Source organism: Podarcis raffonei, chromosome 10 (genome assembly GCF_027172205.1).
Source record: "Podarcis raffonei isolate rPodRaf1 chromosome 10, rPodRaf1.pri, whole genome shotgun sequence".
NCBI classification, from domain to species: domain Eukaryota; kingdom Metazoa; phylum Chordata; class Lepidosauria; order Squamata; family Lacertidae; genus Podarcis; species Podarcis raffonei.
Window position 1 is genome coordinate 1,619,090 of NC_070611.1, and position 24,319 is coordinate 1,643,408.

At 43.4% G+C, this 24,319-nt stretch overlaps 1 protein-coding gene across 4 annotated transcripts in view; it reads left to right on the forward strand.

Moving 5' to 3' along the window:
• CDC123 (cell division cycle 123) overlaps positions 1-24,319 on the forward strand; it is a 105,654-nt gene that overhangs the window by 57,520 nt on the left and 23,815 nt on the right. The window contains exons 1-11 of one of the 4 annotated variants that reach the window (XM_053405693.1): positions 1,630-1,802; positions 2,318-2,438; positions 3,291-3,362; positions 4,580-4,640; positions 5,626-5,658; positions 7,916-8,011; positions 8,508-8,614; positions 14,529-14,577; positions 15,493-15,568; positions 17,884-18,006; positions 20,346-20,374. In XM_053405693.1, coding sequence (XP_053261668.1) covers positions 2,365-2,438; positions 3,291-3,362; positions 4,580-4,640; positions 5,626-5,658; positions 7,916-8,011; positions 8,508-8,614; positions 14,529-14,577; positions 15,493-15,568; positions 17,884-18,006; positions 20,346-20,374 — 720 coding nt within the window. In that variant the 5' untranslated portion in view covers positions 1,630-1,802; positions 2,318-2,364. Of the gene's footprint in view, positions 1-1,629; positions 1,803-2,315; positions 2,439-3,290; positions 3,363-4,579; positions 4,641-5,625; positions 5,659-7,915; positions 8,012-8,507; positions 8,615-14,528; positions 14,578-15,492; positions 15,569-17,883; positions 18,007-20,345; positions 20,375-24,319 lie in introns of those variants that run through there. The other 3 variants (XM_053405694.1, XM_053405696.1, XM_053405695.1) reach the window with 3 other exon arrangements.

Consider the following 24,319-nt stretch of genomic DNA (forward strand, 5'->3'; position numbering starts at 1 on the left):
AGGGTCATGTCTAGAGTCCTGTCTAGTCAAGGGTCAATTTCAATCTGTTACCTCCAAGGACATGGACAGGCTCCTTGGACAAGTAAAACCAACCACCTGTCTCCTTGATCCTTGTCCATCCTGGCTTATAAAAGAGAGCCAGGAAGGGCTGGGTGACGGTATCTGTAGGGTGGTGAATGCTTCCCTCTGTGAGGGAGCCTTCCCAGACCTGCTGAAAGAGGTGGTTATTAAACCGCTTCTTTTAAAAAAATAATTTGAACTATCACCCAGTCTTAAATCTTCCATTCTTGGGCAAGGTGATTGAGCAGGTGGTTGCTGAACAACTCCAGGCATGCCTGGAGGATGCGGACCATTTGGATCCCTTCCAATCAGGATTCAGGCCCCATCATGGGACTGAAACTGCCTTGGTCGCGCTGGGCTATGATCTCCAGCGGGCTAGGGACAAGGGTGAAAGCTGTTTCCTAGTTCTGCTGGATCTCTCAGCAGCCTTTGATACCATCAACCATGACATCCTTCTGGACTGTCTAGAGAAGCTGGGAGCACTGTTACACAGTGGTTCAGTTCCTTCCTCCTGGGCTGTGTCCACATAGTGGTGCTGGGGGATGAGTCTTCAGACCCCTGGGCTCTCACTTGTGGGGTGCCTCAGGGTTCCATCCTCTACTCCATGCTTTTTAACACCTATATGAAGCCAAAGTGTTGGCGCTGACCTTTAAAGCCCTAAACAGCCTTGGCCCTGTATACCTGAAGGAGCGTCTCCACCCACATCGTTCAGCCCGGACACTGAGGTCCAGCTCCGAGGACCTTCGGGCAGTTCCCTCCCTGCGAGAAGTGAGGTTACAGGGAACCAGCCAGAGGACCTTCTCAGTGGTGGTGCCCACCCTGTGGAACTCTCCCGTCAGATGTCAAGGAAATAAAGAACTATCAGACTTTTAGAAGACATTTGAAGGCAGCCCTGTTTAGGGAAGTTTTTAATGTCTGATGTTTTCGTGTGTTTTAAATATTCTGTTAGGAGCTGCCCAGAGTGGCTGGGGAGGCCTGGCCAGATGGGCAGGCTATAAGTAATAAATTATTTTTTTGTTATTATATTATAACCTTACTCAATGGGTGAAGTGGGAATCAAAGGTCGACTCTGAATCACACCAGGCAGGTGCGGAGCCCCGTCCTTGGCAAGGGTGGGAGGAGACCAGCCGTGGCTCCTCTTCCCCAAGGGGCAGGATTGGGGAGGCTCTTCGCAGGAGGAGCAGCCAGGCTCCCGGCAGTGGCGCTGCCCCGGGGATCGAAGAGCCGCCGCTCGCTTCAATTCTGAATGTCTCTGCTGCTTTCTAAATGCAGCTCTTTCCTTTCCAGACTGAAAGCAAGAACTATCGCGAATCTACGCTCTGTATATCTCTATTAGTAACCCGGGAACGCAGTTCCTTCCCGCCTCCGCCCGCCACTTCCAATTCCTGACATTGATTGGATCAGCGATAATATTTGCCAAAGAGCTGGTCCAACCAGAGTCGGCTTTGATGACCAGCTTTGATGACCAGCTTTGTGACGATTGGTTCTCTCTCTCGCCTGCCTGGCCTCCTAGGCTGAAGGCAAGCGGGCGGGCGGCGCCAGCCAAGCTGCCTTTCATTGAGCCACCGAGACGCTTGTATGGCAGTGGCCCAATCGGAGTAAGGCTTGGAGTCCCGCCCCGCCTGTTGATTGGCTTGTCAGCCTGTCCGGAGGTCAGGAAGATGGAGCGAGGCTCTGGAGGAGGCGGAAGGGGCCGCAGATGAGAAAAGCAGAGGGGGCTTAAGGAGGAAGCCCGGCGGCAGGTGGGTTCGGCTACCAGGAAGGAGGCAAAGCGATCGGAACGGTAGAAACTACCAATGAATGAGTAGTGACATAGCGCTTCGTGTTTCATTTGTTTATAAATATTTTAAGATGCTAATGACGTCAGTGCCCCTGAGGAAGCGCGCTTCGGGTCGCCCTCGTTGGCCCCTCGCGGTGCGGGTCGCTCTCCGCTGCTTCGCTCCTGGTAGTAGTTCTGTTCCAGCTGTTCACTGGAAGAATTATGTCACTAAGAATTAGTTTCTCAGGTTTCATTTCTCCTTCCTCGCAGTTCGTTTTCCTTTCTTGTTATGCCTTTTAGACTCGAGGCCCGAGGGCAGGGCCGCCAAGCAGAATTAAACAAATAACGCTTTCAATAGCTCTCATGATGAAAATGGTGATTAACTTTTTAAATTGGGTGGAGGAGGACGTGCAGATGGCGAGAGGATAATTTCTTGGCTTTGTGAGGGTGCTTTGCTGAAGCTTTGGGAATTATGGTACCTTCTTTCCTTTCTTTTAGATCTCAAACCAGCCTTGCCCTCAACAAAGGAGCGTCCAGGCAAAGGGATGAAGAAGGAGCAAGTGCTGAACTGTCAATTCTCATGCTGGTACCCTCATTTCAAGAGTCAGACCATCCGCAGGTGAGCCAGAATCCTTTGAGGCAAGGGCTTTCTTGAATTGCCTAGGAATGAAGAAAGGTATTCAACTTCCCCATCCTCTGTCTAGTCATTCAAATCAAGATATCCGTGACCAATATTTAGAACACAATATGCATTTTTTAATGTCAGCCTCCACATAGGTAGAAGTGATGGCCCCACCCCAAGGCTCCCACACAAATAAGGACCTGTTAATTAGGGTTGTTTTGTTTTGTTTTCTGTTAATGCATTTCCTATGAATATTTGCTCATTCCACATTCACAGTACAGATTTGAAAGGGGGTGGGTGGGTGGACTGCCACTCATTAGTGACTGTGGAAATTGCTGGCCTTAGCTTGTGATCGCCCATATCATGTTGTTTGTCCATGCAAATGTATTGCAGAAAGTAAAAGCCGTTCACTGGGACAACAAATATATTGGTGAATCTCCTTGACCGCAAATAGCAAATGACTGTATTGCCAGCCTGTTTGGAGTTACCAAGTTCAGTGGCTCATGGGACTGGGAACTCTAGTATGTAGTGACATAAAACTAAAATATTTGAGACAGTGTTCTTCAAGTTTAAAGACAAAATACTATTGTAATGAGTTTATATGAGTTTTGCTTCTTTAATAAAGTCTTTGTACATTTTTCCCTCACTCACTTCTCTGCCTTTTATTTTTTATTCTTGGATGAAAAAGAGATTTTCTTCCTTTTAAAAAATGTGTATATTAAGATGATATGGTCAATATTATTAAATCACTTTAGTGACAACATCTATATGGAACATAGATAACTGGTATTTCTTACGTCTTCAGTTTTTCATGTTGTCCTAAATTAGTTTTTTTTTTAATCAATTCAGTATCATACTGCCACTGCCTCAGAATGTAAAAGATTATTTGCTGGATGACGGAACCTTGGTGGTTTCAGGAAGGTAAGAAATTATTTGTATTTTAAAGATAATTATAAATTATTGCTCTGGCGTTTCACTGATACTTCAAAGAAATTGCCTCAGTCATTTTTTTCTCTCCTGTCTTGTGTGGTGGGCATGGCTTTAAAGTCAGAGTAAATTGATTCATATGTTTAATCTAGTGTTAAAACAAAGGTAGAATAATGGCTCTCATAGTAGTCTTTAGCTCTGGCTGCAAGTGTGGCTACAGCATGCAATTAGAAACCATAGATGTGACCTCAATACATTTATTGTGTCCAAAGTTTTTAAAGTTATTGGTGTGAGTATTGGGTCTGAGGGATGCTTGACCTTTGTTGTTGTCTGCAAGGTCTGTGACTGAAAGTATCCTATCTAAATCTGAAAAGTCATAGGAGTGAGTGCATTATGGGACAACTTTTAAGGGTGGTGGTAGTGGTTATCTAAAAAGTGTCTTCGTTCTCTTATAAAGTGTTCCTGATTTGCAGCCCTTTCTTTTTTTAAAAAAAATATTTTTTATTAATTTTTAGCATATAAAATTTTAAAGACATACCACACAAGTTATTACACACATATCCTTGTTTGGACTTCCTTCAGCACCTCTGATAATCCTCCGTCTTAATTATTTCTCCTGCAATTCTTAACTTAATATTGCCTTTACATTTTCTAACCAATCATTTCTTCCTTTCCATTTTTACAATATTTCTTAAATTACTCCTCACAGAACTTCTTGTAATCCTACAAACGTAATCTGATCGTCACAAATACTTTTCAAATACTCCATAAATTTAGTCCAGTCTTCGGTAAACCTCTGATCCCGCTGGTCTTGGATCCTTCCTGTTAGCTTGTCTAATTCTGCGTAGTCGATTTGCAGCCCTTTTCTATCCATACAAGCAATGGAGCAAATTGACTCTTTTCACATATACAAACCAAAGATAAAGTCTGGATTGTTGTATCAAAAGTTACTGGTGGCCAAATGTGAGAAGCCATGGCATAAATTAAAATGACTTGTTGGTTGGGGAAATGGCTACTTGATTTTGGAGCTTCTGTGTTTAGTTTATGTGGCATATGGCTCGGGGCTTACATTTTGCATTTCTAAAGCTCCAGTCACCTTAAATTAGCGCATTCTGCAGAAGTAAAACCTTATCAACTTGTTAGGCTATTTCAAGTTCTGTACCCTTGTGACTTGAAATTAATAGGTTTCCGTTTTCCTGCTTCTATTCTAGGGAAGATCCGCCAACATGTTCCCAAGAAGATAATGATGGGGAAGAGGCAGAGGAAATACAGGTTTGTACAAACTGTGATATACTCAAGCTCTGTATACTGATATTTCTGTGTCACCCACAGGTACCGTTACCAGCTTATAACCCAAAGTTTCCCCTTGTACTTTTTAAAAGTTGGCTATTGAATTGGAAAACAAAGCAATATCTTATTCTCTAGCCTGCTTCCTCACCCACTACACACCCAGTCCCTTTTTATGTGCTTTTACTTGCTATGCAGTGCAAATGGAATTCTTATTTCTATCTTCATGTTGAAACCTGCCTTTCCCATCCACTGTAGGATAGTTTTACGCAGTGCTGCCAACTTGAATAAAATATTGGGGTGTTGGGCAAGTAAGCCCTGCCCTGCATAATCCATCACATGATGTGGTGCATGGACACCATTTGAACAGCAATTCCCATCAACTTCGGGGGGCTCAAATATTTTATTGAAGGGGCAAAGACCCCTCAACCCCTAGGAGTTTGCTCCTATGGCTTTGGGATAGCTGCAAACATACTTTTCAGAGTCTGTGCCATGAGCTGCTCAGGCACACTTCACAAGTTGTTATCATTCATTCAGTGTCACCAAAGCTCACAGAGGTGAGGAGATCTACAGCAGCAAGAGAAAAGGAAATCCTCCAAATAGAGAGCTTTGATGAGGTAGATTTCCTACCACAACCTCAATTTTAGCAAAATATTCCTGTCTGGAGGTCACATGTAACCCCAAACTGCTTCTTGAGGTCAGTGGATGGAAACTTCAGCTAAACCTTGGGAGTAAAGGTTGTTCAACAGTGGAATAGACTGACTCAGGAGAGGGAGTGTCTTCTCCCTGGACAACAGCCTATCAGAGATGCGGTAGTGGTGCCCTACATTGCACATAATGCAGTGAACAGGGAGGTGAGACTGAATGACTCCAAGGTCCCTTCTGCCCCCCCCAATGATCTGAATGGACCTAATACAAAACATGCCCAGATTTATGTATTTATTTATTTCAAACTCTTTTCTTTCTTCAGTGGTCTGATGATGAGAATACTACAACACTTACGGTAAGGCCCTTTTTTTCTTTAATTTTTTTTGTCCCAGTGAATGGTCTGAAGGCATTTGAGTCCACCATCTTCCTGAATTTAAGCAGTTCTGGTGCTGATTTTAGTGCCTAGATGAGTGATGACTTGGAAACCACAGCCTTGGGTTTCGTTGCTGAAAAAAGGCAGGATATGAATCTGCATATTGTACTAGTTCAGGGATTGTCTAATCAGATACAGCTGAGCTGCTGGGAAAATATGTATACTGAAGGGTTAATTGTATTTGCCATTAGTACTAACTTTTATCTGACCAGAGTTGCATAAGAACTCTTTTCATTAGGTTAAAAATTGAACTAAACTCTACTTGTTCCCAAAAAAGCCAATGGCTCGACATGGTAGTCCATTTAAAACTAAATAAAAATGTAAAAATAAAGTGTGTACAACCTTATTAATCAAATTAAATAGCATTGTATTTAAAACATAATGATAACTTTGCTTACATAAAGTGGTTGAAAATATATTTTTGAGAAATAACTGATTTGGGTCAAGTTCTGCATCAACAATCAGACCAAATAAGAACATAAGAAGAGCCTGCTGATGAGGCCAGTGGCCCACCCAGTCCAGCATCCTGTTCTCACAGGAGCCAACCAGACGACTGGGGGAAACCTGCAGGCAGGATTCGGGCGCAAGAGCAACTCTCCCCTCCTGTAGTTTCCAGCAACTGGGATTCAGAAACATTGCTGCCTCTGACTGTGTAGGTAGAACCAGACTAGTAGCCATTGATAGTCTTTACCTCCATGAATTTCTTCTAGTCACTATCTTGTGTCTTTTCCAGTCAACCCCCCCCTTTTTTTTTTTCTTTAGCTATGAACAAGCAGTATTTTCTACAAAATGGATAAGGCCTCATACACACACGTTGTTGCTGAGGCAATTTCATCCAATAAAAGTATGAATTCCATGAGAGAACTAGGACATACAGTTATCAATACTGCATTCTTAAGCATCTCCATGTGCCATGTGGCAGGTGACTTTCAGCTCACTGAAATTTTGGAAGGAAACTTTCCAGTTTTTCTTGTTCTGTCTGAGCTCCTTGCTCAACACCTTCATCCCACTTGCTCTTACAGCCATCTTGACAAGCATAACAGCAGGGCCAGACCTGGAGAAGTACCGTATTTACTCAATGGTAATGCACACCTTTTTTGGCCAAATTATGTCGTGAAAATTAGAGTGTGCGTTAGATTTAATGCCGCATTTACATTCACCAGCAAATACTTTTTTTGTTTCACGGTTTTGAAAATTGAGGTGCACATTAGATTCAATGGAGCATTAGATTGCAAAAATATGGAAGGATTGGGGCCTCAGTGATGAGTAATAATAAATAATAATAATAAATTTTATTTATATCCCACCCTCCCCAGCCGAAGCCGGGCTCAGGGCGGCTAACAACAATCAAATAATCAAACAATCAAATAATCCAACATTCTAAAAACATTTCATTATAAAAATTAATTAAAATCAAATTAATGGCAACCGTTAAGCAAAATTCTGTGCAGGTTGCCAGAGGAGGGAGTCAGGCTGGGCCCTGACCAAAGGCCTGGTGGAACAACTCTGTCTTGCAGGCCCTGCGGAAAGATGTCAGGTCCCGCAGAAGTGAGGAAGTGGGGACTGCCTTTCCCCCCTGCTCCAGAGCCAGTGGAAGTGAGTTTGGATGCATAGAAAGTCAAGAGAAATTTGTTGGTCTTCCCCCCGCTCCTATCCCCTGGTAGTTCCCTCCATTTTGTGTCTCTGAACATAGCCAACAGACAATGTGGGGTAAATAAAATTTACAGCACTTTTGCATAATTACCATTATCCTTCATTGCCTCATATGAATAGTTTGATTTCAGTTATTACTATTACTGCCTACATTCTGCATAATAATAAATAAATGCTGAAGTGTTTGGGTTGTAGATGATTTCAAAATCAACAAGCAGGAGGGAATCTAGATCAATGAAAACTGAAGGGAAGGGGAAAGTGATGAAATCTTATTGTTTATCAAACCTGTGCTCTGAAACTAAACAGTGGATGACATTTGTAAATACTGGCTTTAACATGACAACTTCAATGGTAAGTCGTTTATCACCGTCTATGAATATCTTCATATTCCCAAAACAATTTATTCCATTTGATGAAGAGAAAGAAAATAAAAAATGCAAGAGAGCCCACAAAGATCTCTAAATCTGTTCAACCCAGGACACATTTTGTTTTTCACAAGCTTCTCATTTTGTTGTTGTTTGTCTAGGCACCAGAATTCCCTGAGTTTGCACTTAAAGTTGAAGAAGCAATTGGCTCACTGGGAGGCAGTGTCTTTCCTAAGCTTAACTGGAGTGCTCCAAGGGTGAGAACATGAATTAAATCCTAAATCAGATGATTTAATGATATTTTTTAAAAAAAATAAAGGATAGCTATTTCTTTGAGCTATTTGGGAAGTGAAAAAAATAATTACACTGAAAAGAGCTAGTGGAGATAGCACAGCAGTGCTTAAGAGCAGCTTGGGAAAGGGAGGATGGCCACAGGATGTAATAAAATTGTCTCTCACGCAGCATTTTCTGCTGACGTTTATGTATCGCATTTGAGTCCTATCCTTTACTGAAGAAGCTTAGGGTGGAGCACATGGAGCAATCATGTTTTAATCTTCACAAACACAGTGAAGTACTCTGGGCAAAAAAATGGTCTCTTATCCAAGGCATGCTAGTATTCCTTGGCGCCAAAGAAGGATCTGAATCTAGATTTCCCACATCAGAATTCAGTATTCTACCCAGACTAGCTTTGATGCCACCGTGCAAGGTTTGGTTAAAATGTGCTTAAAATAAAGTTTGTTTTTTAATTTTTAGGATGCTTACTGGATAGCATTGAATAGTTCACTGAAATGCAAATGTCTCAGTGACATCTTCCTACTTTTCAAGAGTTCAGACTTCATTACTCGAGATTTCACTCAACCGTAAGTTTTAAAAAGATTAGCTACGGTATCAGTGTGTGGTGTGGTGTTGCTGAGTTTTCAGACACCCCGACCTCAACTGTTCCCAGTTCTGAAATCTTGGATCTTTGGATCTTCAATTTGTTCTTGTCCATGAGCAGAGATGCTTTGTCAGACTATTCTGCTGTTTATCCTACTTCAACTTTGCTTTCTCTGAGTTTATTGTTCATTAATCTATCTTCTGCATTGTCTCAATACTGGAATTTAATCATAACTTCAAGGAAGATTGGTTTGTTAAATGCAGCAAGAGATGAAAAGCTCTGTGCACAATGCCTTTCTTTTCCTAATGCTGTCTTGGTTACTGTTATGTATTCAGTGTTTGCCTGAGCTTGAGTCGTGTCTAAGGATTTTGAGCCCCTGTTCTGATTCGATACATGATATCCAGTCACAGAACACTTCAGGATTTGGGCTTCGGCCTTTGGCCCTTAAACTCTGACTTATGATTTGCATCTTGGAAGTTTAGACAGCCAATCACGTTGGGAGTGGGAGTGCACGGTAAGTGCTCCAGATCTTCAGATTAGGGGAGTTAGCACAGTTCTCGACTTTTAGATTTTTTTCTGAAATCTGCTACACATATATCTTAGCTGAAGGTTGAATCCAGTGCTGCGTGAACCAAGTTGCACATGCTCTGTAGGGCTTCCCATTTCTCTCTGCCTGCCCCCCAAATCTGCTCCCCGCAACCCTCTGGAGCAGTTTTGAAGGTGCGTTGTTGAGGAGTTGAGGGTCCGGGGAGGGGAGGGAAAAGTTCTGCTGCACAAGCAGAAGTTGGCTATGAGAGTGGAACAGCCTTATACACAGTCCTGAATGCTATTCTCTGCGTCAGGGTCATGCCAGTCATAGTCCTCCATAAAGGGAACTATTAAGGGACAGAATGTAGGATCTTTTTTCATGACATTTCCAAATTTGCATGAATATACCTAGTCAGGATCTTAAGTTAACAGCCCTGCTGAACCACAAGACCTGTCTTCATTAATTAAGATATTGATTAAGCTTCAACACCCCTGACAAGAGAAAATGAGAAATGTTACTGTTGTTCGGAAGGAAAATGCTGAACAAGTGGAAATTGGGTACATTTATATATCCTGTTAATTTGAATCGGCTTATAGATTTATTTTATTTATTTATTTCTCACTCTTTTTAAGCAGCACTTAGTCTCTGTTTAGTAACATGGAGAAAGTTCTATAATTTAACTGCTCCAAAGAAACATAATACTAATGGAAAACATATGATGATGATTTTATATTCCTACCCTGCATAATAAATGGCAAGGGCTTATTAAAAAACAAGTTACCATTTTCTGAGAATTACTGGACTAGAAATAGAATCTTTTGCCATTGTTACTGAGCTATATTGTCTGGTCTTAAGGGTGCATATTCCTGAGTCTCCTAGATACACAGATCCCACACTGGTGTAACAAAATCATAGAATTGTAGAGTTGGAAGGGACCCCAAGGATCATCCAGTGCAACCCCCTGCAATGCAGGAATCTCAGCTAAAGTATCTGTGGCAAGTATCAGTTGAGCCTTTATCTTACTTAGAAGCTCAACTCCAAGTGGAGAACACAACAGTGAAGCCATGCTCTGACGAGGTGCCTTGAATTCTCCTCTATACACAGACACATGTAATTGTAAAGGTTATACAGACCTTGCTATCTGGAACTGAAATCCAGACCACAAAAGGGGAAAGGATACAGCTTGGCTTTATTTGATAATGCAGTAACTACAAGTGCATATTCCACAAGGTCTTGGTACAATAACTTTGCCATCCAGGTGTCAGGGAAGAGTTAGAGTTAGAAGATTCCAGTTTCCCAGAGGGAGAAAGCATTCCCCAAGGGGGGGAGGAGAGCAGTGAATTGAAGAGAAGAGAGCAACAGGAAAAACAGGGAGGGACCGGCTGTTCACAGGAAAGGCCAGGGTTCAGTTCTAGCTCAGATTCGGAGGAGGGGAGATACAGGCCAGCTCTAGCCAGGAGGTTAGAAAAAAGAGCGGGAAAGCGAAGGGAAAGGCGCCTTCGCCATTTTGAGGGTGGCTGGTCATGGAGAAGCAGAGCTCAGAAGGTATCTGAAAGAAGTGACTCTGAGGAATAATATTTAAGAACTGTTTATAAGAATGTTTTGTTAATACGCAATAAAAAGTTTTATAAAAGAACAAGAAGCATTTGTGTGGTGATCTGAAGAGGACAACGACCAGTCCTGACACCAGGCTCCATGACAATAAATGTGCCCACGAGGCTCCAGCAACAACAGGGCATCATTGCTAAACAACAGTGTCTCACTGTGTACTCTGGACATTTCAGGTGAAGGGTATGGCCAGCCCTTCTGACCTTAGATGGAAGCAAGACTTTTTGACGGGCCCAGAGTGAGGCTTCATTGATGGAACAGGCAGACCTAATGGGTGTGTGCTGGAACTGGTGCATGAGGAAGTGAAGCTACGACAGTACGTTCTGTGAGCCCTTCATGGTCGTGTCCATGGCCCCCTCCTAATGTTACCAGTTGTCACGTTCTGTATAACTTGTTTCCTTGCATCACCTCTGCTGCTGCAGGTGTTCATCTCCACGCAAACTCTGAACTGTTGACTTCTTGCCACATGGTGTGCGTAAACAGCTTTTGCTAGGCAATGCGCTCCTTTCCCACCAGATGCCTGTCTTCTGTGAAGAGCTTGGCCTTCAGCTCCCAGGCCCTGTATTTAGGCCTCAGTTGATCCCACAGACAAGGATTCATGGGGGAACGCAAGAGCTTAAAGCAGTTGGTCTGAGATGCTGGTTTGGGGTTCAGGTGTGACACGCCAGTCTCTCGGGGTCCACAGCCTGCTCTTCGCCAGATGAGGGTCTTGTTTCACCTGGGAGAGGTGAGCAGCCTGCTCAATACTGTCTTCATAATTGAGTGAGATAAACTAACATTGTTTTCAACCTCTGGCTATCCTCTGCTCAGAAAAAAGTTCTGATAGTTGACCATCCTCAAACCGTTTTAAATGTTTCCCAGGTAACAAACAAACAAAACTTTCATATTAAGAGGCTCATTTGTTTTGACAAAGACATTGGTTCACACAATCCAGAACTGTTCTCAGAATTAGAATCTTGGATAACTGAGGGAACTTGCATTCAACTGTGAAGAGAAAAATTCTTTCCCAGTAGGTTTCTCTGCAGCCTGTTTTGCCCAGAGGGGTTTTGGGGTGCCCAGCAGACATACTAAAGCTGGGTATGGATGGACTGCACATCTGCTAAACATCCAAAAGAGGGCAATGTTTAGCTGAAACAGAATGTCGTTTGTCCTAATGTTCTCAGGATTTCAGCAGATTTGACAAACTTTGTTTTCCTTGGAGAACAGCTTGTGGTGGGCAGTTCAAATTTAGTTCTGTCATCTTTGCATTTTTTTGGGGGGGGGCTACAAATCTTTTTGCTATCCCAAGGGTGTCTGAAAGCATATAATGCAGCAGCCTTGATGATACTGTGCCGATCTCAGCCTGGTACCCAGTGTTTGGATGGGAGGCCACTTGAGAACCCAAATGTATTTATGTCTTCTTCAGTGGAGGTTTTGGAGCAGAGGTTGGCTGACAATCTGTCTTGGATGCTTTAGTTCAGAGGTTGGCAACCTAAGGCCCATGGGCCGCAAGCAGCCCGTGAGGGTTGCTTAACTAGCCCATGAGCTGCCCCCGAACCAAGCCGCCCACTCGGTGAGTCCCCATGTGCTGCGCAGTGCAGGGACTCTCTTCCGCGGCTCCGGAAATCACTTCTGCGCAGGACGTGATTTCTGGCGTTGCACTGCGCCGGTCCGGCCCATGGAGGATCTCCGTGGGAGTGATCCGGCCCATGCCCGGTAAGCCTTTCCGACCCCTGCTTTAGTTGAAGTTCCTGCATTGTGGGGGGTGGGGACTAGGAGGCCCTCAGGATCCCTTCCAGCTCTAAGATGCTATGATTCTATTTGCAGAACAGAGACGTGATGATTAAGCTGATAATTTTCAAACATAGTATTATATCGTCAATGAAAACAAGAGTTTGAGATGGAGTTGGTTTATTTTCTGCATGTTAGCTATCCCAAGTCCCCAATCCATGTTCTGCACTAAGCTGGTATTCTGTGTATATCATCAGTCTGTGCTGTTCACAAAATGTCACTCTGTTTGCAAATAACGATATTGGTATAGTCATGCAGTACTTAAAACTGGCATTTAAGGGTTGTCAGCAGAACAGACTTCTAATATGCATGGGTGGAAGTCTAATCACACAATGTTGGATTCCACCCTAATTTTTTCTCATGTAATTTATTTTAAGAGTGACCAGATTTAATGAAGTATTTACAATTACCATAAAGATATAAAGAAAATGCATAATTGTTGGCAGTCACGGAACTTCCTATGTTCCCACTGAGATGATTGCTACTTGCCAGATGTAGGAACAGAATTGAGACCTAAGTAGATTACCAGCTTTCTCAAGAATAATTATTAAGAAAGTAGAGAACCCACAAGAAATAGAAAATAGGATTGTTCAAAAGATAGAAGGAACAATATAAAGACTGGCTCAAGATAACTTGACCTGGAGTTACTTCAGTTACTTTAAAAGCACAACTTCCTATTCCTCTGGAACACAGAGATGTTTGAAAAGTTCCTGTGTTTAATGGATGGGTATTTGGTGACTCTCGCAGTCATCTGTATTTCTTTCCTGTGTGAATTTTCAGTATCCCTGTCGACACACCTCTGCTTCTGTTATGTGACTGCTCTTTGTTAAACAGTTCTAAGTTATTTCAAACTTCTGAGGTACCCAACTTGGCATAAAATACTAGAGGGATGCTGCTGCTTGTGAAATATGAGTGGGCAGTTTCTGGGAACAAGGGCTGGGCATCTATAGGAACTGACTGGGTAAAATCAATGTAGCTTTCTACTGGATGTCTTGATTCCTCAGCTTTTCAAGCACCTGCCTGATAAAATTATGCCTTGAAACAGGCTCTTTTGTTAAAAGCCACAACTCCTGTGTGTTTGGATTGCACACACACAGTGTCCTGTTTAACAGAATTGCACAGTGTAATCTCTTTTGTGTGAACAAAGGGATGTTCTGGGCTTGTAAACAATGACAGACTTTTCCAGTATATGTAAAGCTGCATATAATTAAATTGAGCATGTTCCAGTTTGTGTGTGTGGTTATTAATAGTGTTTATTTCTTCCATGCAACAATTCCTCCATACCCTTCAATACAACATTTAGGTCTTTCAGGGGGATTCCACTCTGTATTTTTTGGCTGGAAGTACCTGATGCCACCCTGGGCTCCTCTGTGAGGAATGTATAACAAACAAACAAACATATAAATAATGCTGCTAAAAGCAAGATGGATTTAGCTCTGTAAGTTGCCTCAATAAGAGGCTATTTTAGAACAGGCCATGCACTCTGGCCACCTCCATGGGGAAAAGCAAAGTATGTGTAATAAATACAAATAAGTAAGTAAAAGCTTGACTTTAAAACTGATTAGAAACCATTTTGACCTTAATAAATAAGTCTTCTGTAGATGGAGAATAATGTCTGTAGCATCTAACACAATCAGGTGGCGCCTGTGATATCTTCAGCAGCCCCAGTCTTCACACCCCTCAGATTAGCAGGCTGCCTTGGTAGGGAAAGGATAGAAGAAGGCACTGTGTTCTACACACTCCCAAGTAATGTTTGCTCCTGGAGGCGCATCTCCTTGAGTTCTAACCTTTCTGCTTACAAGACATAACTAATTTTTTTTTCTTTTTTAATGAGTTGATGATAGGAGGAGAGCCTAATGCTGTTTTCCATATCTTGATTTTACTTCTTGATTTTTAACATGCTCCAGAATGCCATTGGCAAAGTTTTCATGTCAAATGTTTATAGTTCTTAGTCTCAAAGCAAATTAGTGCACCTGCTTTCCTTTTCCAGATTTATCCATTGTAATGATGATTCTCCTGACCCCAATTTGCAATATGAGGTAAGCGAAAACTGTTTTTCTAGACTGTTGTGTGTGTTCTTACACAGAGAGCTTAATAAGACAGCTTAATAGTTGCTTTGAAACTTACCAGAGCTTGTTTTGAACCGGGATTCCTGCATCGAATGTAATACTAAGCCTGAAATACTTAGTAAAAATGACACTAAATTCTGCTGAGAGAGTTTATCCACATAGCCCTAAACCATGTTTTAGTTATGCAAACATGAGCAAAAGCTTTACCTCCATGTTAGCCTTTCCCTCTTTGTTTAAAAGAAAGCAATGTACCTAGGGCTCTATTAATCAGATTAACACTGAGGACAGTGCAAATTTCTTGGTGTTTACCTCAAATGAATTCTCTCTGTTTAAGTAATTGACTCTTGTTGCTTTGGCAGAGTTTGAACTTTTTATAAAGGGTTTGTGGGGGGGGGGTTGGCAGATGTTTGTTCCTAGAGGGGGGCAAGGAGGGAGTGCAGAAACGCCTCTTGCAAAAATGCTCGTTTATGTTGGCCTTGCTATTCATCAGAAAAGCAGCTGCTGAGAACAATTGGGGTGTCACCTTTGGGCCTTGTTTGTGAACTTTTGCCATTATCTGGCTGGCTGTTATTGAACACTGAATGCTGAATTAGATGGACCTTTGGCTGGTCCCTGCAAGTCAAATCTTACCTTCTTAATGGAGGCCAAAGAAAGATTTGCATATTAGTTAAGTGATTCTCACAGATAAAGAAATGTGACAAAAATCTCACTTGAGCAGCGTTTTAACTACTTGGCTTGTTTGCAGAGATAATTGTGCATACAAAGACAGTCTTCTTTCTTCCAGTGACTATAAATTTCTAATTACTGCTGATGTTGACAGTGTTTTTTTTTTTTGCTAATTGATAGTTATCAAGATTTTTTCATGATTTTGTTTTTCTGCTATAGCTTGTTCTCCGAAAATGGTGTGAATTGATTCCTGGGGCAGAATTCAGGTGCTTTGTGAAGGAAAACAAGCTTATAGGTGAGGTTGTGAGTTATGGCTCTTCTCTGCTGTTTTTAAGACTCACATTTACGTGTTTTCACAGTGGGTGTTGTGCCTTTTTTATGCAAGAATATATGGTTTGATCTGGCTACAATTCCTATTTTGTTGGTTGTTGTTGCTCCTAATTGATCATAGTGAGCTGCTTTTCAATAGACGTTGTATTGCAGGTAGTTCACAACAAAGTATTACAATGAAACAAGCAAAGATACAAATCAACAATACAGTTGTACCTTGGTTGATGAATGCCTTACGAGTCTTAACGTTTTGGCTCCCAAACGCCACAAACCCAGAAGTGAGTGTTCTGGTTTGCAAACGTTCTTTGGAACCCAAATGTCCAACGCAGCTTACGCAGCTTCCAATTGGCTCCTGCAGCCAATCGGAAGCCGTGCCTTGGTTTCCAAACATTTTGAAAGTCGAACGGACTTCTGGAACTGATTGTGTTCGACTTCCAAGGTATCACTGTACATCACTTACTGTAATATCAAATAATGGTATATGATGCTAGTAGAAGATGGTGACAGTTGTTTTAGTCCTGCATTATCTGAGCCATATGAATATGAGTTACCGTATTTTTCGCCCTATAGGACACACTTTTTCCCCTCCAAAAATGAAGGGGAAATGTGTGTGCGTCCTATGAGGCGAATGCAGGCTTCAGTCAGCTCTGCGCGACCCTTTGGAGCCCGGTGGGACTTCGTGCTGGGCTCCGAAGGGTTGCACAGAGCTGCCTGCATTCTGAAGCCTGGGGCGCGCTGAAGAGCGCGCCTGGGCTTCACACAGCTCTCCGCAAGCCTGGGGAGACGGCGCGGCTCCCTAGGCTTGCGGATAGCAGGCTGTTCTGGGGGCTGGGGTCGAGGGAAGCTCGGGCTTCCCCCGCGCCAGCCCTGCGCCTGGGGGGGAAATAATTTTTTTTTTCTTTATTTCCCCCCCTCCATAAAAACTAGGTGCGTCTAATGGGGCGAAAAATACGGTATGTATGTTTTTGTGTCTATTATTAGTGAGTAAAAGACCTTGTCAAGAGTGTTCATAGAATTGTAGAGTTGGAAGGGACCACAAGCACCATCTGGTCGACCCCCGACTGTGCAGGAATCTTGAACCCACGACCCTGAGATTAAGAGTCTCCTGCTCTACTGACTGAGCTGTCCACTTCGAGACATTCTGGTAGACTGACTCTATAACAGTAATTTCCAGGTGACTCATGCAGCTGCTGCCCCAAAGAACTGAATGTTGTCTCTCTGCAACAGGTGTAGCTCTTCATTTCATTTAAATGATTTCCTGGACTGGTTTAGAGCAAGTGCTGCATCCCAATATTTCTCAAGTATAGAGAGATTGTGTTCATCAGGGATGGGAGCCTGTGGCCCTCCAAATGTTGGACCACCGGTTCCCATGGGCCCCTGCTAGCATGGGCAGTGGTCAGTAATTATAGGAGCCACAGTCCAACAACAACTCTTGGTTTGCGGGGAGTACAGGTTCCCCTTTCCTTGGCAACTGGCGAAAGTAAGGGGGAAACAACTGGGCCAGACAGCTAGCCCACTCCCTCCAGGGCAGTACTGTGGCTAGCTTGTTGGGCTTAGTTATGCAAGTCCTTGGTCCCATCAGTGTCTCTGCATCCTAACCAAGCCCATGCAGCTGTTGTTAGGCTTGAAATGAGCTCCTTGGAGAAAAGGTGGGGCACAAATAATTCTGCATTAGCACCACCAATGAACACAACAAACCTTTGTTTAGTTCAGTGCATTTTAACTGTGGAGATTTCCGTTGGGTGGACTTTCACAGGTAGTGTCCCAGAAGGAGATTTTGTCTGCCAAGGATTAGGACTAGCTCAGTTTATTTCACTACTTTGCTGGACTGCTGTTCAGGGGGTCAAGTTATATGGCATAACAATCGCCTCTGCTTTGGTACCACTATCTTATTAAAATATTTTCTGTTTTTGTAAAATAGTTTTGAAATCATGCTGGAATCCAGGTAACTCTGAGGAAGTCACAGTACAAAATACACAATCATTTTAATTTATTTTATTTTAGCAGTAGTTCCAAATGCCATGTTTTATTCCTTCATAAAAAAATATTATTTAAGAAAACCAGCTAACATGGTTGATTGCATCCCATGGAATTTGTTTTCAAAAGGTCTGTCAGAGGCCTTTCTGAATGATTATGTTAGCACAGAGAATGACCAAGCAGCGAGCATTCTTTTGTTTTTTGTCTGTGAAAGAAACATCACAGCAAGCGTATTTCACACAGCTTTGCTTTCTAGTTGAATCATACATTAGCTATGGATGACTGATGTAATTCTCCTGACAGGTATATCTCAGCGAGACTACACTCAATACTACGAGCACATCTCAAAACAAAAAGAAGAGATCTGTAGACTTACACAAGAGTTTTTCAAGAAACACATCCAGTATAAGTTTTTTGATGAAGACTGTAAGTATTCTTTGAGCTAATATTAGAAAGGAACTGGTGCTTTTTGGAGCTAAAAAGTTTTATTTAAAGCTAGGAACACCTGTGGGGTGGAAGCAGAATTCTACGTGCACCCAGAGGTATCTTTTAAAGTTCCACCTGCAGCCATTTACATAGCTGAAGTTGCTTTTTATTCAAATTTGGTTTGCTTCATTTGCCATGTGAGAAGTTTCCCAAGAAGCTCTATAGACTTTGCTTGTTTCACATTGTACAGGTTCTTCTCCCATGTGCTCATGCAGTTTGTCAGAGTGAAATTTATAGCCCTAGATTATTTTATTCAGTTTTTATGAGGTAAAGTTGTTTAAGGACAGAAGTGTTTCCGTCTTTCTTGAATGGAGATGTCTCATTTGTTCTTCAGCTGTAATGAATGCTATTTCATTAAATCCAAACTAAGGCTGAAAAATTGATGCTCTTCACTAAAGAAAAGTAGTGATATTTTAATCACTTAATTTGGAATTGATTTTTGAATTTAGAAAACTATACAAGCGGAACCCTGTGATGTAGGAGAATGTGTGTACAGAAATGCTAATTTTAACCATACTTTGGTGCAAAACAAGCCTCTCAAGGCAGCACACATGTCATAAAGGTAAAGGGACTCCTGACCGTTAGGTCCAGTTGCGAACGACTCTGGGGTTGCAGCGCTCATCTCACTTTAAAGGCTGAGGGAGCCGGGGTTTGTCCGCTTCCACAGACAGTTTTTCCAGGTCATGTGGCCATCATGACTAAACAGCTTCTGGAGAAACCAGAGCAGTGCACGGAAACACCGTTTACCTTCCCGCCGGAGCAGTACCTATTTATCTACTTGCACTTCGTGCTTTTGAACTGCTAGGTTGGCAGGAGCAGGGACCAAGCAACAGGAGCTCACCCCGTTGCGGGGATTTGAACCGCCGACCTTCTGATCGGCAAGTCCTAGGCTCTGTGGTTTAACCCACAGCGCCACCTGCGTCCCTACACATGTCATAGGTATCTGTAAAATACATAAATCCGTTTTAAGCAACCATACTATAAAAATACAGGGAAAATAAACCACACTCAATCCAGCGTGGTTTGTTGGTTGGTTAAGTTGAGGGAGGCTGTTCTACATAGTAGTGTTTGCAACAAGTAATAATCTTTACTTTCAATCACTAAAGCTGTGGGATATGATGAGAATTGCATTCCAATATGTCTAAACAGGAGGTTCTAAGAGAACCTCTGGCTGCCTTGACTGACCTTTAAAACATCCAGAGTTATTGGACTAGGCAAGCACAACAGTTTACAAAGAGTTGTAATTTCATGGGCTGCGCAAGAGAGCGTGGTCTGACTTCAGTCACTTAGACTTTTTCAGATATCCCAAAAATTGACTACACGACTCCCTGTTTTGGGAACAAAATTCCTTGATAATGCTTCAGAGGAAATACTTGGAGGGTCAAGAATGGTCAATGCCCTGAAGCAGTTTCCTGTGCTGAGCCACCCTGCTTTGACAAAGAATGAAAGGAAGCCCTTTACTTATGTAGCAAATGTGTCAGTAACCAGATGATCATAAGTTCACATGGGCTACTACTACAGAGAAATCTAAGCCTTCCCAAATCCAGCTGAGCACAGTGTATTTGAGCACTTACAGCCTAAGCCCATTTAACTCCCACTGATTTCAATGGGTTTTACTCTCAGTTAAGCCTGCGTAGTGTTGCAGCCTTAAGAGTTATGCAGACTCTACTGGGAAGTCCCATTTGAGTTATTTCCCTTAAACCTCTGTAACTAATAAGAATCTTATCACCCATAAATCTGCCTAAAACTTTCCAGACTCATCTGAATCCTTTTTCAGGTGTTATGTTCTTGATCAAAGCAAACACTTAAGGCAGGCGAGGAGGGTTGGTCCTGGGGATGAGTGCACTAGCTCTGCCCCATGTTGGCATTCCAACTGCTTTCCCACTTCTAGACGCCAAAGATCTGAAGCTTGTCAAAGCTCCCCAAACATTTTTTGAACCCTGGAGAACCAGGCTTTTAAACTGCCTAGGGAGCCTCCATGAAACTCCTAGTCCTAGTTTTCTGGGAAGGATGAAGTTCATGGGAAGAGGAGGTGTGCCCTCCTCCTGCTTGGCCCAACACATCTCACTTACCCTTTCACAGCACCGGAAGAATCCATGTTTGTTTCAGTGTGACATAATAAGAGCACCTTCAGTTCTAAGAAGGCCTAAAAGCAAAAAATTTGAAGTGGTTTTCAGGTTTTGCTTAGTAAACCTATTAATCTTGCCTCTTCTCTTCTCTTCTCTTCTCTTCTCTTTCCCTCCCCTCCCCTTTTCTTTTTCCTTCTTTAATCTTTCTAGTTGTGTTTGATATCTACAGGGACAGCATGGTAAGTCAACTCTTTGGTTTGTAATGCTTTATTATTTTTATTCTGTGTAAATTTTTGAGTATGGTCTCCTTGGCAAAGCAGTATTTTATTCTGCTTTTCAAAAAAAAAAGTGATAGTGTACAGTAATAAAACAGTTGCCATGATCTTATGCAGGGTACCCATCAATAAGCATAAATAGTACATATCCAAGTGTGCTTCAGGCACACCGGTTCTGTGAGTTCCCAGTGGGATTTTTCATTTTTTCTTGAAACAATCAATATTGTAGAATTTTTGGTATTTATCTTAAGCAGAAACCTGGTTCCAGTCACCACTGAATTGGAGTGATTTTGCAGTCTTTAATACCATTACCGCCTGGAAATGTGGGTTTTCAACATATTAATGTAGAAATTGCAGTTTGTGTTGCTGCAAGGGAATGAATGGCTGTTTGTTAAATTCTAAAACACAAGCTCTACTTCATCCTTCTCTGTAATACCTTGTTAAGATTTGCTGGTGCCCTATTTGGGGATGGAGACAATATTGGCAGGTCTGCATAATCATAGTCAGCCATTCTATCCTGCACTTCAACTGTTCCAAGCAAATCTACTACGGCATTTAAAGCCCTCCTGGCTCATACCTGCCAGAACGGAAGATGGGGCAGGCAAATTTCTCTTTATTTTTTGATATGCCAGCTCCAGTCTGGTATAGGTGATGGGTCCAATCCCTCTCACAGGATCTACACCACTGGCACCTGCCTCTGTCTCAAAGCACCACAGGGGACTGCTAGCAATGGTTCTTTACTCGTGGGACGATGCTGGAGCCTTTGCTGCAGCGGCTAAAAAGTTCACATTTCACATTAACCATGGATTTTGGTGGACCAGTTTTCTATCAACATGGGATCTATAATGCTGACTTGCTATATAATTAAATGTGGTCAAATTCCACATGTTGTATATGTCTGTAATGGCAGGGCAAGTTCATCTTCTATGGGAGTGGGCAGTGGCTTCTTTCTCATGCTTAAAATCAATATGGCATTAAGTAATGTGTGATGTATTTATGTAAAACAAAATAGTATCTGTATCTGTTACTTGGGTATACCTTGGGAGTGTGAGAATTGTCATTTGCTCAGAGAGCCTGTCTTCTGAGAGTCACACTTGCGGTTTCACAATGCTGGAAGCTGCCCAGTAATTAAGTGTTTTGAGCAGTAGGTTAGGACCTTACTGGATCCAATGGCAAAATAAAAGGATAAGCAGGATATATGAAACAGCCTAATGTGCAAAACACATGGTATGGCTTTGGGGGCCTTTTTAAAAATAAAGTATTGTCAACTGCATCTCCAGACTATTAATGGCTACTAGTCATGATCGCTGAGCTGCTTCCAGGATCTGGGCATCATGGCTCTGCAGGGGACAGCAGCAGGAGAGGCCTATGGCCCTCATGTCATGTTTGTGCTTCATGCGAAAATCTGGTTGGCTACTGGAGGGAAACAGGATGCTGAGCTAGATAAATGTTCTGGTAAGCCTGGCTCTCTAAAGCAGGCATAGGCAAACTCGGCCCTCCAGATGTTTTGGGACTACAACTCCCATCATCCCTAGCTAACAGGACCAGTGGTCAGGGATGATGGGAGTTGTAGTACCAAAACAACTGGAGGGCCGAGTTTGCCTATGCCTGTTCTAAAGTGTGTGCGTGCTTGTTTCTGTTTGTGTCTGTGTGTTTGTCCAGTACAGGGGTCCCCAAACTTTTTAAACGGGGCCGGTTCACTGTCCCTCAGACACTGTTGGGGGCTGGACTATAATTTGAAAAAAATATGAATGAATTCCTATGCACACTGCACATATTTTATTTGTAGTGCACAAAAAACCAGGAAAAACAATACAATATTTAAAATGAAGAACGATTTTAATCAACATAAACTTATAAGTATTTCAATGGGAAGTATGGACCTGCTTTTGGCTAATGAGATGGTCAATATCGCTAATCCTCATTCCTACAACCCAGCCTACACATGGATCTCCCTCACCCGCATGGCCCAGTCTACATGCAGGCCTTCCATGCCACCATCCCCACAACCCAGCTTATACACGTCTCCCTAACCCCCATCCACGACCCCCAGCTTGCACGCCTGTCCTCCAACCCCAAATCCCCATGCGCTAGCCTGCCCGCGCACGTTTCCCTACCCCCGATCCCCATGGTGCAGCCTGTCTGCGTGTCGCCCATCCTCATGACTCACTGCGGGGGCAAATGCAGGGCCACCCCTCCTCTGGAAGGCACAGTCGACAAAGACAGCATTCTTGCCCATGCAGAATATATTTGCACCTTCGGCATGTGCGGAGGAACAAGGTGAGCTTGCGGAGAGGGCAGCACCTCCTTGGATGGGCTGGATCTGACCATCACTGCCTTGCCTGCGCACGCCTCTCCCTCACTTCCTTTCCAGGGCATGGCCACCTGTCCTATAGCATGGGAATGCAGCTGACTGCAAAAGGATTCCCCCGCCCTGCCCGTTCTCCCTTGAATCTCCCCCACCTCACCACCCCCGCTTCCTGACCTGGTTTTCTGGTGATTGGGGGCCCCAGGCAAGGCAGCAAGGCAATTGGAGGTGGGCCCACTCCTCACTGAGCAAGTCTACTGACCCCTTCCCTCTGCTTGTTGCTTTCCGCCTCGCCCCCTTCATAGCGTCCGCAAGCAGGCTGGACAATTAGGTGTTAGTGGGTGGGGAAGTCTATAAGGCAGCCGGAGGTGAAACAGAATGGGATCGTGTCCATTTCAGCTCCCCGAGAGCTCAGTCTCTTGCTGGCGCTGCACAGCACGCACCCCTGCGCCCGCCCATATTCCCAGCCTGGCTGCTGATCCGTGTCAGGTCAGAAACTGATTAGCTGCTCTCCCTGTGCAAAGGTCACAGGGGGCAGGGTTTCTGTTGAGGCAGGTGATGAGCTGTGGGAGGAGCTTATCAGAGCTTGCAGGGCAGCAGCTGCAGAAGGAACAAAAAGGGTTTTCTTGTGTGTGTGTTTCTTTGTGGCTGATTAGCTGCTCTCCCTGTGCAAAGGTCACAGGGGGCAGGGTTTCTGTTGAGGGATGTGATTAGCTGTGGGAGGAGCTTATCAGAGCTTTCAGGGCATCGGCGTGCGCCTAGCGGCGTGCGCAGTTTTATCCATCTTTTAGATTTAGGGGAGCTAGTCTCAAACGTTTGTTGGGGGAGACCTAGGTTTTTTTGGGGGGGGAGTTATTTGTCCTGTCTTCACGCTTTTTATGATGGAGGACCGCTGTAGCCACCCCCAACGACAGGTTCTCTGTGGGCCTGACAAGATGTCTCGGGAAGTGTGCTGTCTCCCCGGGGCTAAGATCCAAGATGTAACTGAACGACTGCAAGGAATCATAAAACCCACTGACAAATACCCCTTCCTCTTGGTTCATGTGGGAACCAATGACACTGCAAGCAATAGCCTCCAGAAGATCAAAAGAGACTACGAGGCTCTGGGCAGGAAATTGAAGCAATTAAATGCACAAATTGTCATCTCATCTGTCCTCCCAGTTGAACGACGTGGCCCAGGGAGAGAGGGAAAAATAGCGGAAGTGAACAGCTGGCTTCGCAAATGGTGTAAACAGGAACGGTTTGGATTATTAGATCACGGACTGCAGTTTCTTGAAGATGGACTTCTGGCAAGCGATGGGCTGCACCTCACAACAACCGTTTTTGCCAAAAATCTCAGAAACCTCATCAGGAGGGCTTTAAACTGACTAATGTGGGGGAGGGAGACAGTGCTCCTGAAGGTAGGAGTCTATCAATTGATGAAGATGATCATCTAAATGTCATAGACCAAATGGAGCAAACAGCACGCAGACCTAGTGGTGGTGGGGGGAAATCCTTAAATAAGAGAAGCGGGGGAATGATGAATGGACTTCAATGTCTACACTAATGCACAAAGCATGGGAAATATACAAGATGAGCTTGAGCTCTTGGTACAGCAAACT